Source organism: Trematomus bernacchii, unplaced genomic scaffold (genome assembly GCF_902827165.1).
Source record: "Trematomus bernacchii unplaced genomic scaffold, fTreBer1.1, whole genome shotgun sequence".
NCBI classification, from domain to species: Eukaryota; Metazoa; Chordata; class Actinopteri; order Perciformes; family Nototheniidae; genus Trematomus; species Trematomus bernacchii.
Window position 1 is genome coordinate 18,277,122 of NW_022988043.1, and position 16,695 is coordinate 18,293,816.

Genomic DNA, 16,695 nt, shown 5'->3' on the forward strand with positions numbered 1-16,695 from the left:
TGTGTAGTAATACCACGTTAAAAAAAGATTACTGAAACTAGAAAGAAACTTGAAGAAAGTCAGGTTTTATTCTTGGTCGGTTTATGGGATTCCCCATGGCGTTGCAGATAAGTCCTGGCTGTTTACAGTCACTCAGCAGCTGTGTTTCAAGGTGCGAGAGTACGTCAATTACAGAGTGCTCTAAGGAATGTCTTTATAGTTTCCTGTTAGCTGTTGGTTTCTGGATTCCTAAAGGTCTGAAACATTGTAATTTGTCGATTCTGTTGTTGGTACTTTTCTCTCAGTTCCTGTGTTGTTTTCTACACGAGGAGAGTCTTTTAAGCACTTTAAAGGGGCCCTATGATGCTCCTTTTCAGGTTTCATAATTGTATTTTGCTGCTCTACTGTGACACAAAGTGCTTTATTTCTCTTATACTGCCTGTGCTGCAGCACCTCTTTTCACCCTCTGTCTGAAACCAGAGCTCCGTCTGCTCTGATTGAGTCGCTGGCCAGCTCTGTGGTGATTGGTCAACCGCATAGAAATGTCTATCATGTACATTGTTTTGGAGCCAGTAGAAGCGCAAGTTTTACATATTGATGTCATTATATCACAGAAGTAACCAAGGGAGTCTGATTAAGGCATTTCAGGCAGGGGGGCAGTGTGTGGGAGAGAAACTCCCTCTGCCTTGAACTTTGGGATTTTAGCCTTTGCAGACCATTTACATGCACACAAACGACATAACAGGGAAAACCCCGAAAGCATAATAGGGCCCCTTAAAAAGGTTGTCCTTGACACACATTTTTTGTTAAGCTTTTGCCTTTTAAATAATGGATGTTTTCAACCTTTGGGCTCCTTATTAAAAATGAACACATAGCCTGAATACAGAAAGACACATTTGGCATTTTTCATCATGTTTTGCAGAACACTCAATGTATCCCTATACAGGGGAGTCATGATTCTGCATAACTTGGATTTCAAGGATGTTGAGCCTTTAAGCCATTTAGGTCATTAAACTGGCTTGTCTCCTCGCTACAGTTTACTTTTAAATTCTGGGCCAAGCAGCAGAGACCTTTTTGTTTACTTTACCTGAATTGAATAGCCGTTAGCACAATTGGATTCCCTTAATCATCCTGAAAGAGATAATTGCACATCGAAGAGTAGTAGTGGGACTAACAACCATTCGTCTGTGTGACTGCATGGGACCAACACTCTGGGTCTCAGTTCAAATTAAAGGATGTTATCACAGAATGGAAATAGGGTTTGTAGCCACTATTCACGGTAACAAGAGAGACGATAGGCAGCATAAAGAGCAGAACATAACTCAAAAAGCACCTTTAAAGACACCTAATATTTGTCAGTGCAAATTAGATCTTCTAAACCCCCTAAAAAATAAAATATTATATAATATATAATAATATTGGATTTTCACGTTTGTTTGTTTTACAAACAATTCAATTGAACAGCTTGTCTCAGCATAGAATAGCAAGTTACATCTCTATTTTGTTTTACTCAAAGCTTCATGAATTAGGCGCGACACAGTAAGCTGAGGATCATCCTCAGAAATGAGTGTCAGTCGGCGTCAGTGGGTCCAGGTGGGAACAATGGATGCTATTGTCCATATGTGTGTGTTTGACAAAATCCTAAGACCTCCTCAGCAGCAACTGTCCTGAAGCGGAGGAGAATGGCATGTAAACATGAGACTCACAGACTCCAGGCTTTACGTACACACTTGTAGAAACACACACACACTCACACAGTCCGGTACACATTAAGTGGGCCTTTGCTGACGAGCTGTCAGTTGTCTGAGAGAAAATTCCAGGATGATACGCCCCTCCCCCCACCCCCGCCTCCTGTCTGCAGCCCTCCAGCAAACAGAGATAGTCTGTGTGTAGGAGGTTTAATTCTGCTCGATAGACATGTACAGGAAGGGTTAACACACACCTGAACTGTGTTGGATAACGCCGGGTTACGTATTGTAACCCTTGTTATATTAACACAGGCGGAGCCCTCTACTGGACTCTATGGGTACTACCTTATCATGCAAGCATTCACCTACTGAGATTTCTATAGACGTAGCCGGCCCCGGGGCGGGCCTACCTGAATGCGTGCGCATCTCACTTCCGTATAAAAGGAGGCCTCGCCTCCTGACCACCATCCTACACCACTCTTCAGCGAGCGGTATAGGACAGACAGTGCCCCCAAAGGTAGAGGGCTCCGCCTGTGTTAATATAACAAGGGTTACAATACGTAACCCGGCGTTATATCTCTCTCAGAGCCCCGATGTATGCACGCACTGTCGTCCAGCACACCGTTCCACCTCACTGTCCCTGACCGGCTTTAGCAGCCACTGCGCCTCACTCACCTCTCCCTCGGTTGTAACCGTGGAGAAGTCCGGGCTGCGGCCGATAGAGCACACCCTGACGCGCTTGCCTCGCAAAAAAGTGTGCTCAAAAATAGTGCTGAGGACTCCCCTGCGTCTGCCCATAGGCAGACAGGGAAAGTCCGCAGCCCTGTATGGGTTCACTATGCACTCTCCCTCCTGAGTCCCTAAAGAGCACGGGGAGAACGCAAGTGCCCCCTATGTCCCCCCACTCAGCCACTGACCCTGTGCAGAGTGTGTAGGGACTATAGTATGGAGGGCTCTCCCCCTCCTGCCCCCAGGCAGGCGAGGGGAGCCCTTCAGCCCTGTAAGGGCCCAGAGCGCATTACATCACCCCGCGACCCTCCAGGGGTCCGGAGAAATGTAAGCGCATTTACGCCCGGGGAGGGGGTCAGATGCCCACTGACCCACAGCCCCCCCCCCTCCTCACCAGTCCTGTGTTGCCCCAGCAAGCACAGACGTTGAGAAAGAGCCAGACATATCCAAGAGATAAAACTTTATGAAGGGGCCTGGCGTTGACCAAGACGCCGCCGTGCATATATCCTCCACACTCACACCGCTGAATAAGGCTGTTGATGCAGCCACAGCTCGTGTGGAGTGCGCACGGACCCCCATGGGACAGGCTCTCCCTGCCTGCTTGTAGGCGTGTGCAATGGTTTCACAAAGCCAGCCTGCCAGGCGTTTCTTGGACAGAGCTTTTCCAGTCACCCCGCCCCCGAAGCACACAAACAGCTGTTCAGTGCGTCTCAGGGTAGCTGTGCGCTCTACATAATATGCTAACGTGCGCACCGGGCAGAGGAGGTGTAATTTAGCTTCTCTAGCCCCCCCATGGGGTGGAAGACTAAAACCCCCCAACTGAATATCCCTCGACATGAACGCACTCCTTAGGCTCTTGAGCACAAAGGAGGGGTTCGGTCTGAGTGTCGCCCCGCTCTGGTCACCCCGAATCAGTAAACAGCTCGGGTGCACCGACAGAGCGGTTAACTCGGACACTCTTTTGGCTGACGTTAAGGCAAGTAGCAACGCTGTCTTCCACGACAGTGCTTTCAGGGAGGAGAACTCAAGAGGCTCAAAAGGCTCCGTGACCAGAGCCTCGAGCACCAGCGGCAGGTCCCACTGTGGGGCGGAGGCGTGCACTACCGGGCGCAGCCTCCTGACCCCCTGTAAAAACCGCAACATCAGTGGATGAGAGAAGGCTGACCTGCCGTTGAATCCCTCATGGCAGGACGAGATGGCTGCTGCATACACTTTCACTGTGAAATGCGCCAGCCCTCTGTCCACCAGTAAGTGTAAAAAGGATAAAATAGAGCCCAACTCACAAGATAGGGGCTCTATTCCCCGCTCCTCACACCAATGCTGGAATCTCAGCCACCTTGGCCTGTAACAGGCTGTGGTGGATTCCGCTCTAGCTGCCTGGATAGACTGAATAACGCTGTCAGACAATCCACCCTGTCTCAGCCTGTCCCTCTCAGGAGCCAAGCCTGAAGAGGACGGCCCAGAGTGGGTAACGCCCCGATTGCACCTGCCCCCTGAGACATCGCCCCCCAGAACTGGGGGATCGCCCAGGGCTGGCCCACCTTCATCTGTGTCATTTCTGAGTACCACGGAGCCCCGACACGATCCGGTGCCACCAGAATGACTGCCAGACGTTCTCGCCTCACTCTCCCCAGGAGAGGGAGAATGAGACGCAGCGGTGGAAAGGCGTATAGCAGCTTCCTTGGCCATGGCTCGTGTGCAAACGCGTCCACCCCCCAAAGGCGGGTCGTCGCTCAGGGCCATGGAGAACCACAGGGCACAGTGGCTGTTGTGCCGGCTGGCGAACAGATCCACTTCCTCTCTCCCGAACTGGGCCCAGATCTGCTTCACCACCTCCGGGTGAAGCGTCCATTCGCCTGGCAGGGGGCCACCCCTCGCCATGAGGTCGGCCCCCCTGTTCTCCAGTCCCGGGATATGGAGGGCTCTCAGAGATAACACCACCTCTGAAGCCCATAACCACAGCCTCTCCGCTGTGGCCAACAAGGCGGCGGAGCGGACTCCACCCTGCCTGTTGATATGAGCCACTGTGGTGCTGTTGTTGCTCCTGACCAGTACATGTCTCCCTTGAATTAGGGGCTTGAAATGCTGGAGGACTAACACTACCGCCCGTAGCTCTAGGAGGTTGCTGTGCCGTGTTTCTGTTAGAGACCAGCGCCCACCTATAGCCCTCTTCAGGCAGGTCCCTCCCCATCCTGTTCTGGATGTCCGTGAACACTGTGATGTAGGAGGTCACCCGTCCCAGTGGAGACCCCCTCCGGAGGTGATCCGGGGACCCCCAAAACCGGAGGTTGCCCTCCACTGAGGGGGGGATGGTCACCAGCCGCCGTTTGTGCCTCCAAACGCAGGCTGGAGAACCACCTCTGCAGGCGGCGCATATGTAGTAACGCCAGCGGGACCACAATGTGAGCAGCCGCCATGAGACCCAGAGTCTGCATGACAGTTAAAGCTGTCACTGTCGCCCCCTGTCGCAGCCTGTGCACCGCCCGGAGAAGGGACGCACGTCTGCTCTCTGACAGGGTGGCGCGTAGCGCGTCTGCATCGAGCACCACTTCCGAATACAACGCCTGTTGGTGAGGTATGGGGGTGCTCTTTTCCAATTGATCGCAAAGCCTAATTTGGTTAGGTGTGTGATCAATCATGCTGTGCAAAACATTGCCTGTTCCCGGGACCCAGCCATGACTATGAGGTCGCGCAGCGGTTAAAGCGCTGTGGCCACACATTTGCTGAATGTGCGTGGGGATAGGGAATAGCCGAACAGCAGCCTGTTGTACTCGTAGGCTATCCCCTGGAAGGCAAAACGCAGATACTTTCTGTGCTCTGGAGCAATTTCTACATGAAAGTACGCGTCTTTCAGGTCGATGGTGGTGAACCAATCGCCTGGCTGCACAAGCCCAGTAACTGTTTCATAGTTACCATGCGGAATTTCCTGCAGGAAATATGGCGATTCAGGCCGCGGAGATCCAGAATAGGTCTGAATTCCCCTGTCTTCCTGAAAACCAGGAAGTACATAGAATAAAGACCTTTTTCTCTGTGCTGAGGTTGCACAACAGACACAGCCTGCTTCTGCACCAGAGCCCGAATCTCTTATGAGAGGAAACCCATCTCCTCCTGGAAGGACAGATTTACCTCTCGCATGCCCCTAAAAGGAGGTGGGACGCTGCAAAACTGGAGTGAATAGCCCCTTTTCAGCGACCTGTCCAACCACCTTATTAGTACACAGCTGAGTTTCCATTCCCCATAACATTGTGTTTATGGACAAGCCCTCAGCTGTGGGGCCGCAGCTATGAAGCTGTGATACTCTCTGGTGACCCGTTCTGCCGCAAAACTCCCCATGAATGGAAGATTTGCCCATGGAGGGTCGACACAGAAAGGGCCGATTATTTACTGAGGTACCTGAACGCACCGCCTCACGCTCTCGCGCGCTCCACCATAATGCTGTTCTCACCACTACGGTAAACAGCATTAATCTGAGTTTTTATAGGCGTAGTGTGTTTTTACTAAGGTCCCTGAACGCACCGCCACGCGCTCTTGTGTGAGTGCAGCCTCCGCCATAATGCAGCCTTTACCACTACGGTAAACTGCATTAACTGGAGTCTTTGCTCTAGGCGTAGTGTGTTCTCTGACAGCAATACGCCGGCCATAATGTCCCTGTAACCGCATAGCGCTTTCCTTTAGATAGCACTCCCTGCGGCTCATCCCTCTTATCTGCGCATGCCCACTAGTCACCTCCTTTACAGGAGCTACAGCTGGGGCAGCGAATGGGGAATTTGTACGGTTAACATTGTGTGTAAGTGTAGCATTTGTGAAAACAAAAGACACCTAGATTTGGATACAGATCAACCTCATTTTTATTTAGAAAACGTAGTGATCTGCGCATTGTACAGGGAGGAGGCGGCCGCCCTCTCGTCCCGGGCGGAGAGATGTTCTCCCCCCGCCAGACAGCTCCGTAAAGACGGAGCACTCCACCCGGCCGCTCTCTGCTGCTGCGGAGCCTGCCGGGGCTGGGCAGCCCGTCCCCGTGAGTGCCGACACGCCGGTTCCACGGGGTGGGCCGAAGAGGTGGAGGCGCCGCGGGCACGGGATCTCCGTGCCGGCACCTCTCCCTTCGTCTCACCGTCGCGCTGCGCTCTCTCGTCTGCAAGCCTGTGGAGGAGCGCGCGCCGCGGTGACTCTTCTCTCTACTGAGGTCTTTGAACGCACCGCGGCCCACCCTCAGGGGAGGGGGGCCGCGCGCGCCGTCACAATGCCCTCTCTTTGAAACGGACATTATGGGGAAAAGTGGAATTTGTGGAGAGAGATGACTCTTACTCTGGGATAAATGCAACCGTGTTTACTGAATGCATTTTCCCACACACACACCACTCCAGAACTAGAGTTTACAAACGTAAACCACCGTTCTCCTGCGGAGGTCCCTGAACGCACCGCGGCCACTCTTATGAGGGCCGCGCGCCCACGTATTAACGCTGTATTTCCCATTCAACGGTGAAATGCATTAATCGGAGCTATACCAGGCAAGGTGTGTTTTCTGACAACAGCACGCCGGCAATAGCGTCTCTTGAACCCGCACAGTGCTTTGACAGCACTCGGTTTATCCCACTCACGTGCACATACCCACCTGCTGGCTCCCTATACTGGGGTTTACAGCAGAGGCGGGGAGTGTATGACAGTGAGATCGATCCAAAGAGCCCTTCCGTAAACACGGGGGCTCCCAGGAGATCAACACGGTCCTCTTTGGAAAGTGCCATGCGGCGTGATATCCCAGGGACATCACACGGCAGGCAGCGGCGGCGGCCTGTGATGAAGTAGGGTCGCCCCTATATCATGTGAAGCCACCGAGCACCGGTCCCCCAAAGGGAACCGGGCCTGGGGCAAGGCCCGTGGACCAAGCTACTTATTCGGCCTTGCGGCCCAATAATCACTCTGACCTTGTGAGGCGGGGGCATCTCTAGCAATGAGCGAGTAGCCCACACACCCGCCGCCATGATCATCATCCAGGGAGAGTACAGCCCTGGGCGGTGGACTTCCATGGACGCCGGACCCGGAAGGAATGGCGAACGTGAATTGCACCGCCTCGGCCATATCCTGGTCCCCCACACTCGAAGCAGAGGTGGTGGGGATCGACGCCCGCTATTTAATCCAGGGCATGATTTCAAAAAATACTCATTTTCTTTCTTCCTTTCTCTCAAATAATACGTCTCGGACTCAGTGCTAGGCTATCACCTCCGCTCGCTGAAGAGTAAAGGATGGTGGTCAGGAGGCGAGGCCTCCTTTTATACGGAAGTGAGATGCGCACGCATTCAGGTAGGCCCGCCCCGGGGCCGGCTACGTCTATAGAAATCTCAGTAGGTGAATGCTTGCATGATAAGGTAGTACCCATAGAGTCCAGTAGAGGGCGGAGCCTGTGAGAAATATAACATCAGAAACATCAGGTGTCTGAAAGCCTTTTACTGTTCTTGTTTTGGAACTCAAGATACAGTAAGGATGGACTGTGGAGGGGAAACATAATGAATGCATTATTATTTTAAATACAAGTCATGCAGGTGAAATAAGGGTTTTGATATGGGTTGACAGTTATTTACTGTTCCTAATAGTGCAAAGAAATATGAGATATGTTTATCTAGGAATGATAGATGCAACTGAAAGAAAAATTAACCCTCAAGATTTTTTTTAGAAATGGCGACTGACCTGTGACATTTGTAGTAGCAAAGGCAATCTTGGGTTAAAGTTTGAAGTCACAACACTCCAACTAGACCTCACCTTAGTAGCAATATGTCACTCACAAGGTGGACAAGCCCTAAAATGTATCCAGGTAGGCTTTGTTCAAACCAAATTAGGCAGTCCAACAATAACTTCCTACATACTTGAGTGTTAGTTTAATGAGGTAATACATCAAGTAAGAAGTAGGGTCATATAGACTTCTATACAAATTGACTTTGTGTTGCCTCCATCAGAATGAATGCAGGTTTAAGGCAGTTCCTCATTAGCTCCTTTATTCAGACTCCAAAGTTCCTGCTGGTTTTTAGTTCCATTTAAGCTTTATATACCCAGACTTTGAAACATTTTTCTTTAGTGCAGTCCTTAAGTCTGCTCTGAACTTTCTCAGCAGATCAACCAACGCATGCAGCCATTGAACAAAAAAGGAAATTATTCTGTGTTGCTTACTCATTTGTTGTGTGTTCATGTGCTCCTTTCACACGCCTGCATTGTGAGATCCTCTCACATCCCTCTGAATCATTTTTAACCTCTTTGAATATCATTGTTCTGTTCCCTCTGCAAGTTTGGTCTAATGATTCAGCTAGGAGTCTCAAAGCCTGATAACATTACTGCAAGAGTCACTGAGGTCAACACACTTGTTAAATCTCACTTTTCAGGAGCTGTCTCCTAATTCACTTCTGTTTTAACTTTGGGAACAAGCTTTATATTGTGACCAGAATAATGAGACTACTGATACAAGCAGGACTCATGGGGTTTGCCGGCAGGGGGCCACTGAGCCTGAAGAGCTCGGGAGGATCTTGGTGTCTATTTACTGGGTACCAGAGGAAGACTCAGGCGCCGTTTACACGAGGAGAAAACTGCTTGTATCTGCATAGTTTCGCGTGCGTATAGCCCTATTATTTACACGAGGCTGATAGAAACTGACCCCACAAACGATAACGGGTCCCAAGGTGGATAGATTTGCAAACGAAACGCTCTGGGGGGTCAAACGAGTCCGTGTAATCACCTCTATACGAATATTTCCTGAAAAAATAGCGATAGCCCCGCCTCTCCCCACCTCTCCTGCTCACTGCTGTAGCAACTATCAAAAATAGCTGTGTTAATTAAACGCACAAGGGGTTCTTGAATGAAATAATATTATAAAAGGCAAACCAGAATTGTTAACGCCCAATATACTCCTTAAACAAAATAAACAGAGTCAGATTTCATGCATTGATCCATTATATTGACAAAGGAGGATCTCACCCGGTGTTTGTAGAGAATATCTCTCTTTCTGAGCGCGTCCTCTCCACAGAGACGTGCTTCTTGGTCGGTCGATGCAATATCCACAGATTCGGTTTCTTTCAGTTAACTTCCCCGTTGCATTTATCCATATGCTGAGGAAATGACTATATCCCGCTGAATACCAGCAATCGCCACACAAACTTCCTCCTGTCAGTAGCTACTGCTAGTGCTACTGCTACTGACCATGCTACAGATATTAGTACAAAATCTACAGCTCCTCTACCACAACCATCAGCAACAAGTGGACATGGAGAATTACATGAACTACATGTTGCTAAATACACCGCGGGGCATAAACAGAAGGGTAGCCATGGCAACATTGCTGCGGGGCTGCTCCAGGCTGCTCTTCTTCGCTGCTTTTGGTGTATTTTGGCGGAAGTTACAGCGCCACTTACAGTCCCGGCATATGTACTACAGCGTTTCCAGCGGCCTCGTTTGAACAGACACGTAAATGAAACTAATGCATGTGAACGGAAGACTTTTTTGAATACGCATACTGTGCATAAACGCAAATGTTCCCGTGTGAGTGGGGCCTCAGAGGGAGATCAAGAGGATCTGGAGGAAGCTGCCAAATCATGACAAGAATAAAGAGTTAGAAAAAAGCAGAGGAATTGAATGGGAACGTGTCATGTATCATAATCAGTTGATCAGAAGCTTAAGCAGATTTAATAGAGATATTATATCGCTGATATCTGGTCAGAAGTGGAAACATTTTTCAGTTTTCTCGCTAGGAGTCTGCAATATAGCATTGAGATCTAATGTGTGGGTGTGAAAGTGATGAAAAGTGTGTTTGTGGATGCATGTGCGTGTGGGGGCGGCTTCTGCAGATGTTCCCCTTGTTTCTTGATGTATCTATAACTACACTGCCACTCAATGAATCAGAATCTGACTTTGGTTTATTGCCAAGAAAGTTTACACATAAGAGGAATCTGCTTTGGTGTTAATGGTGCATACATAGACACAGAAAGAGGAATCATCTTTAGAAAAAGAAGCAACAAAGTGTACTATTATCAAAACTATTTTAAAGACTGTTATAACAGATACAAAATAAAGACAATATTCAAACAAAATGTGAGTACATACAAAATATGACAAATGGTATGATTTAAAATGGAGAGTTGTGCAAATTTAAAAAGGAGTTAGTGTTGAACAGTATTGTGCAACTTTTTCAGAGTATTATAATGAACAAGATTTGCTCACAATATGTGCGTTAATTTAATGCAAGTGAAGTGACTGACTGACTTTTAGCCATAGAGGGAGGAAGTATTTATATCCTTTACTTAAAGAGGCCCTATCATTCTTTTGAGTGTTTTCCCTCTCCTGCAGTTTGTTATATGGTTTGTGTTCATGTAAATGTTCTGAAAGGCTAAAATCCCAAAGTTCCTTCAGATGGAGTTTTTCTCCCACACACTCCCCCCCCCCCCCCTTTCCTAAAACACCTCCATTGGACTCATAAGTTAAGGGGAGGGACATCTCTAAGCGATAGACCAATCACAACAGAGCCGGCCAGCTAACCAATCAGAGCATTCTGGGCTGAAGAGGAGCTGCAGCACAGGCAGTATGAGAAAAATAAAGCATGTCCCACTACTAGAGGCACAAAATACAAATATGAAACCTAAAAATGAGCATTATAGGGCCCCTTTAAGTAAAAGTACCAATACCACACTGTAAAACTGCACCGTTACAGGTACAAGTCCTGCATTGAACATGCCACTTAAGTAAAAGTAAGTATGTATAATCAGCTAAATGTACTTATAAAAATACAAAAGAAAACTCAAAATTACAATCATTACTATTAAATAAAAATATTACCTAAATGTGTAGAGATGCCAATCAGTTGTTCTCAATTGGCTAATTGATTGATTGTCTTATCGTTCAGATTGTAATTTGAAACAAAACTTTTGACAAATCTTGTGTTTCTTAAGCAAAAGTCCTTATTATTAAAGAAACCAGTAACAAAAATGTAGTTCAGTAAAAAGTACAATATATTAAGTGGCATGACAAGTAAATACTCAAGTAGAGTATAAGTACCTCAAATCTGCACATGTGTGAGTTTGAGTAAATGCACTTAGTTACTGATCATCTCTGCTTCCAGACGGCGTGTGATGCCACTCCAGAGGAATGAGATATTACCCCCTTGTTGTGTTTCTGCTGTGCAGCTCTCAGAACTTTAATGCAATGATCAGCCCCATATTGCACCAGGAGGATCATTTGTGGAAGGCATTAAGAAGCACTCGCACCCCCCAAACTAAATCACGACCTCATCGACTGCACCCACCTCAAATTCTGACCCTATCAGCACAAAAAAATGTAATGAATCCGATTTCTCTGAGTGCGTGCATCCGATAATGTGTAATAAGAACGCCTGTACACACACATTTTGGCATTACAGGAATCAATATGCGCTTTCAAGCCTCAACAAATTAGATATCCAAGCTGCAATAAAAGAACAAGAGGCTGCCTATCCTTCTTCCTCTCTCCTCTTACTAATAAAAGAAGTTTGACATGAAACCTATTGAAAACGCCTCTGAGCGTGCATTTGTTTTTAGACTGTTGATATACAAGTCTGTGTGGACTGACACTGAGATGAGTCTGGAGGCAGATTTCTCTTTATATTATTTGTGTGAACAGATCGACAATTTGGAAGTATCTGTATAATTTGTAATGCAAAAAAACATTTGTTTTGAAGTTGAAAATACAAAACTAATCTGTGTGTACAAACATGATCTTGGCCCCCCAAGGAGAAATTATTATTGTCAATGTGTAGGCCATGAATGTATATCAAAAGAAAGTTTAGGCCCAAACAAATGTTAAATGTAAGCTGAGATGAACAAAAACAACGTAATGTGTGTGAATGAGATGTTTTGGATTGGGCCAACCGGCTAACTCAAACATATCCAGGTTAGGAACATCCGACTTCGTAGTACAGGCCTCTGTTCTTTGCATGTAACTAAGTAGCCAGAATACATATAAATCCACCAAAATAGAGCTTGTTTATCAAAACAAATCCCTGGGCTGAATCCTCCTTGACCCACTACAGTGGTCCGGGTAGCCTGAATGCTTATGTTGTTACTATGTCGCTCTAATAGGCAAAAACCGGCTCAACATGTGCAGCCTCAAAATTGGGTTTTCATTTCTTAAATGTGAAAATCAATGCCAACCCATGGATTAAGGTTCTTCTCCGCCGGGTCTGGGCCTACTCAAACAGCAATGTATTTTAAAATGTGTGCTGGATAATATACATAAAACAATTACACACTTATGCTCACTGTCAAATATACGTAATAAAATAAACAATGCACAACCGCAGATATTTTGTCTTTAGACCACAGCAAACCAAACAAACACACACACACCACGCACACACACACACACACACACACACACACACACACACACACACACACACACACACACACCACACACACACACACACACACACACACACACACACACACACACACACACACACTGTAGTGTTGGCTCAGGTAAATCACCAGTCTTCTCCTGACAGTTGCTGTCATGCAGAGTGTACACAAGACCCGGATACAGCTGACAGCCCTCTGAAAGAATCCAGAGACAAGTAATTATAAACACACACGCACACACACACACTTGAGTGCATTTGCTGTCTACTTTAAAAGTCAGGCAATGCACTCAAACACACACACTTTGTGCTACTGGCCAGTGGGTGACAGTCCTTTTTCTTTCAGTCCCACCACCATCAACGCCACCCTTTTGGTATGAGGCTGCCAGAGTGGACAGCACCGCTCAGCTGTTTGTCTTTCCCCTGCCAAAACAGACATCAAATGCAGCACAAAAGGCCTGTTCGAGGGCAACAGTGTTGGGGATGAAGTGTGTGGGGGCATGTTAGTGAAGGGTAAAACTATTTGAGGACAAGTGTAAAAAAAGGCAAAAGCACAGAATGTTGCATCAAAGGCCGCAGGTAGTACAGCAGTCCTAAGTGATCATAAGGCTCCTGGTTTGTTAACCTTGCACCTAACATTGAACCTCTCCTCACTCCCTATGAGCAGGTTTCCACCTTTCATCACAGCCTGTTCCATCAGTCTATGCATGTGTGTGTGGATGGGTGAATGGTGTGTTGTAAAGCTTTTTCAGTGGTTGTTTGACTGGAAAAGAACGAAATGCATGCAGTCCATAGACCATTTACACATTAATATAAGTTAATACTATTAAAGAGGACATACTATGCTCACTTTCAGGTTCATAGTTGTATTTTGTGCCACTATTGTGACCTGTTAACGTGCTTAATTGTTCAAAAAGGTCTTTCATATTTTTTATTTGGTGGTTTCTTATTTGGTTTTTGCTCATTTGGAGGTGGTGGCTGAGCCTTACAGTGAAAACAGCTAGTCATGTAATTTAATAATACATTTCTATGGTAACTCTTCTGCTAGATGGCGATTTATATACGTTTTATCTGATTGGTTGCGCAATGATAGGTCAGCAGCAAATCTACGTCAAAGTTGAAATATTTTGAACATTGTGCCTAGTGCAGAGGGTATCGCATAGTCGGGTAACATGGCTCTCTCCATCACAACGGCAACGTCAGCTCTGCTGGTCATGTAAAGACAGCTTTAGCCAATTGCAGAAACCTGTAGATATGTAAATTGAATCCAAATTAAATTATTAAATTATTGTATCAGGATAGATCACTGGAAAGGAATGGAAAGAAAGTGAAATGATAACTCCTAATATTCAGTGGCTAGCTCTCTTTCCAACGTTGGAAAACATTATGTGTTTAGTATACTGAAGAAGCTTTTCATGATTGCAGAGTGATAGCAAGTTAATCGTTGCCGTCATTTGGAGGCGAGTTACCTGGTGTAGCTTTAACCTCCCTACCTGAAAAAAATAATTAAAAAATGTTCCAACAAGCAGTTTTATGCGTACTAAAAAGTCCAAGCTAAGCAATACAGTACATTTCAGTGTGTGCTGGCTGGTGGCCCTCTTGGATCGGGCCCTCTGAGCTGGCATTGCCTCGGGTGTTAATGCGTGACTTCTGATTGGTGGAGCTGGCTGCCGGCCTTATCTGAGTGTTACATTACTTCAAACTTCCAGAGCTTACTAAAAGTCTCTTGAGACCAGGAACCAAAAATGCCAGAAGGGGAGAAACAAGATACAGCAGAATGGCCGCAGGATAACAAAAATAGTTTAGACGATTGGCTGCAGTTCAGACCCAGATACATTGCCTATACATCTATATTTAAATGTATACATTTACAGCTTACCAGCGGTCCTTCATTCAGTTTTAATGTATAAATAAGTCATTGTGTCTACAGTAGAGCTACATTCCTAGTTTATGTTTCAAAACAAACGCACGTGTTTGACTTCTCACTATACAGTGGTCATGTTGTGTCTCCTTGCAGTTGTTCTGTGTCCCTTTATGGTCCTTGTGTGTCTCTTAATGCAATCTTTAGTATTTCGTTTATTTTATTTTTATAGTCATTTTGAGTGTCTTTGAAGTAAGGGTTAGTGTCTCTTTGTGGTTGTTTAGTGTCTCTTTGTGGTTGCTTTCTATCTCTGTAGTTGCTTTTTTCCTTTTTATAGTCAGTTTGGGGTTCTTTGTTGTTGTGTGTCTCCTGGTAGTCGTTTTGTTTATCTACTGTATGTGGTTTCATTTTGAGTATCTTGGTGGTCAATTTGAGTCTCTTTTGTCGTTTTTCTGTGTCTCCTTGTGAATGTTTTGTGCCTCTTTGTAGTTGTTTTATCCCTTTCCCTAAACATTGTGAGTCTCTTTGTAGTTGTTCTAACCCTAACCCTAACCCTAAACATTGTGAGTCTCTTTTACGGCTTTCACACCGGCGCTTTTCCCTTTCTAGCTCCTCGCGAGAGCTTTTCTGGTTCAGCTCCGGTTTCCCTTTTCAGCTCCCGCTCTGTTCACACCGCCCAGAGCTGCCGCTGCTGCGTCATGACGTCACAGTTTACGTCGCTGATTTTCTCCCACAACAACAACGGGCCGGGGACTGCGTCGGGTCGATGATCGTGTTGCTTTTAATCATACGAAGCCAGATTAAATTAAATAACGACTTCTCCAACCTTATACTTTTCTCCAGAGTGCCGTGGTTCATTGTTTATTAATGTATTTCAGCGGCATTTACCGACCGCTGCAGTGCTGGCTGCACTTCCACGAGTTTATTCTCCCGTTAGCTCCGGGTTAGCTCACACGGCTCTAAAGTATTCACTGTCTGACTGTCACACAAGCAGCTGATACATATCCCCAGTTCCCCTTAAGTGAATGTGTGTCAGTCTGAATTGACGCTGTTTGGCATCACAACGCTGTTATGAAAGTTTCTCTGGTATAACATGGGTGATGTTAGCATAGCAACCGAAGCTAAACTGACTACTTGCTACGCCGTTTTCTACAGGCACATTTTACCGGCGTATTTTTCATTATGATTCTACTTGTGATAGTCGGACATGACAACCTGTACAGCCCATGTATTAATTCCATCCGATAGCTGCTATAATAACAAACAAAACGTCTGCCTGCTCTCCACAATGATCAATAACAGCGAACGGATGGTCAAAGTAAGGTTTCCTGCACGCCTCGACGTAAGAGACGTAAGCGACGCTGCGTCATAGCTCCGAAGCTCTTGCCTCTGGACCGACAACTTTTTGGAGCTGGAAGTGAACCGCATTCCGGAGCTATGACGCGCCGCCGCTGCGGTGTGAACAGGAAAAAACGGCGCTTTTCCAGCTCCAGCTCCGAGCAGGAGCTGGAAAAGCGCCGGTGTGAAAGGGGCATTTGTGGCCATTTTGAGCCTCTTTGTAGTTTTTTTAATTATTTCTTTATATTATTGAAATGGCATTTTGGTTATTTCCCTGGTTTATCTGCGTATCCTTGACGGTGGGCCCTTGAGATTAGAGCCCCTGGGACTGGGTCATACAGTATGACCATTAACTGAGCGCCTAATAATACAAAATGACAAATTGCATATGTTTTTCCTTTCCAGGATGAACACGGCAGTTCACTCGTTCTGCCATGTAGTTATTTTTATGGTGACAGTAAAGTAATAGGAAGGCACAGCAAGGGATCGAGCATGCTCTGTTCCTGGCCCCGGCATTATGTGTTCTTTTCTTCTCTGTGTCCTTTTTAGAGTGTCATCCCTCCTGCTGGCTCTGTACTGGGCCATCTGCAGACAACTGCACATCCTGTCCCCCCCCCATCCAGCCTGCATGAGGGCCGCTGTGTCCACACCAGCCCACAAGGCTTCTTTATGCAGGACAACCAGTACCAAGGTGAGAGCACACACTCGTGCACACTTTTTTAAGACACATACTG

The 16,695-nt window shown here is 46.8% G+C and overlaps 1 protein-coding gene across 1 annotated transcript in view; it reads left to right on the plus strand.

Annotated features, from left to right (window-relative positions):
• Positions 1-16,695, plus strand: part of fras1 (Fraser extracellular matrix complex subunit 1) — a 281,858-nt gene that overhangs the window by 142,142 nt on the left and 123,021 nt on the right. Inside the window, 2 exon segments of the mRNA XM_034118256.1 lie at positions 16,511-16,569; positions 16,571-16,652. Coding sequence (XP_033974147.1) covers positions 16,511-16,569; positions 16,571-16,652 — 141 coding nt within the window.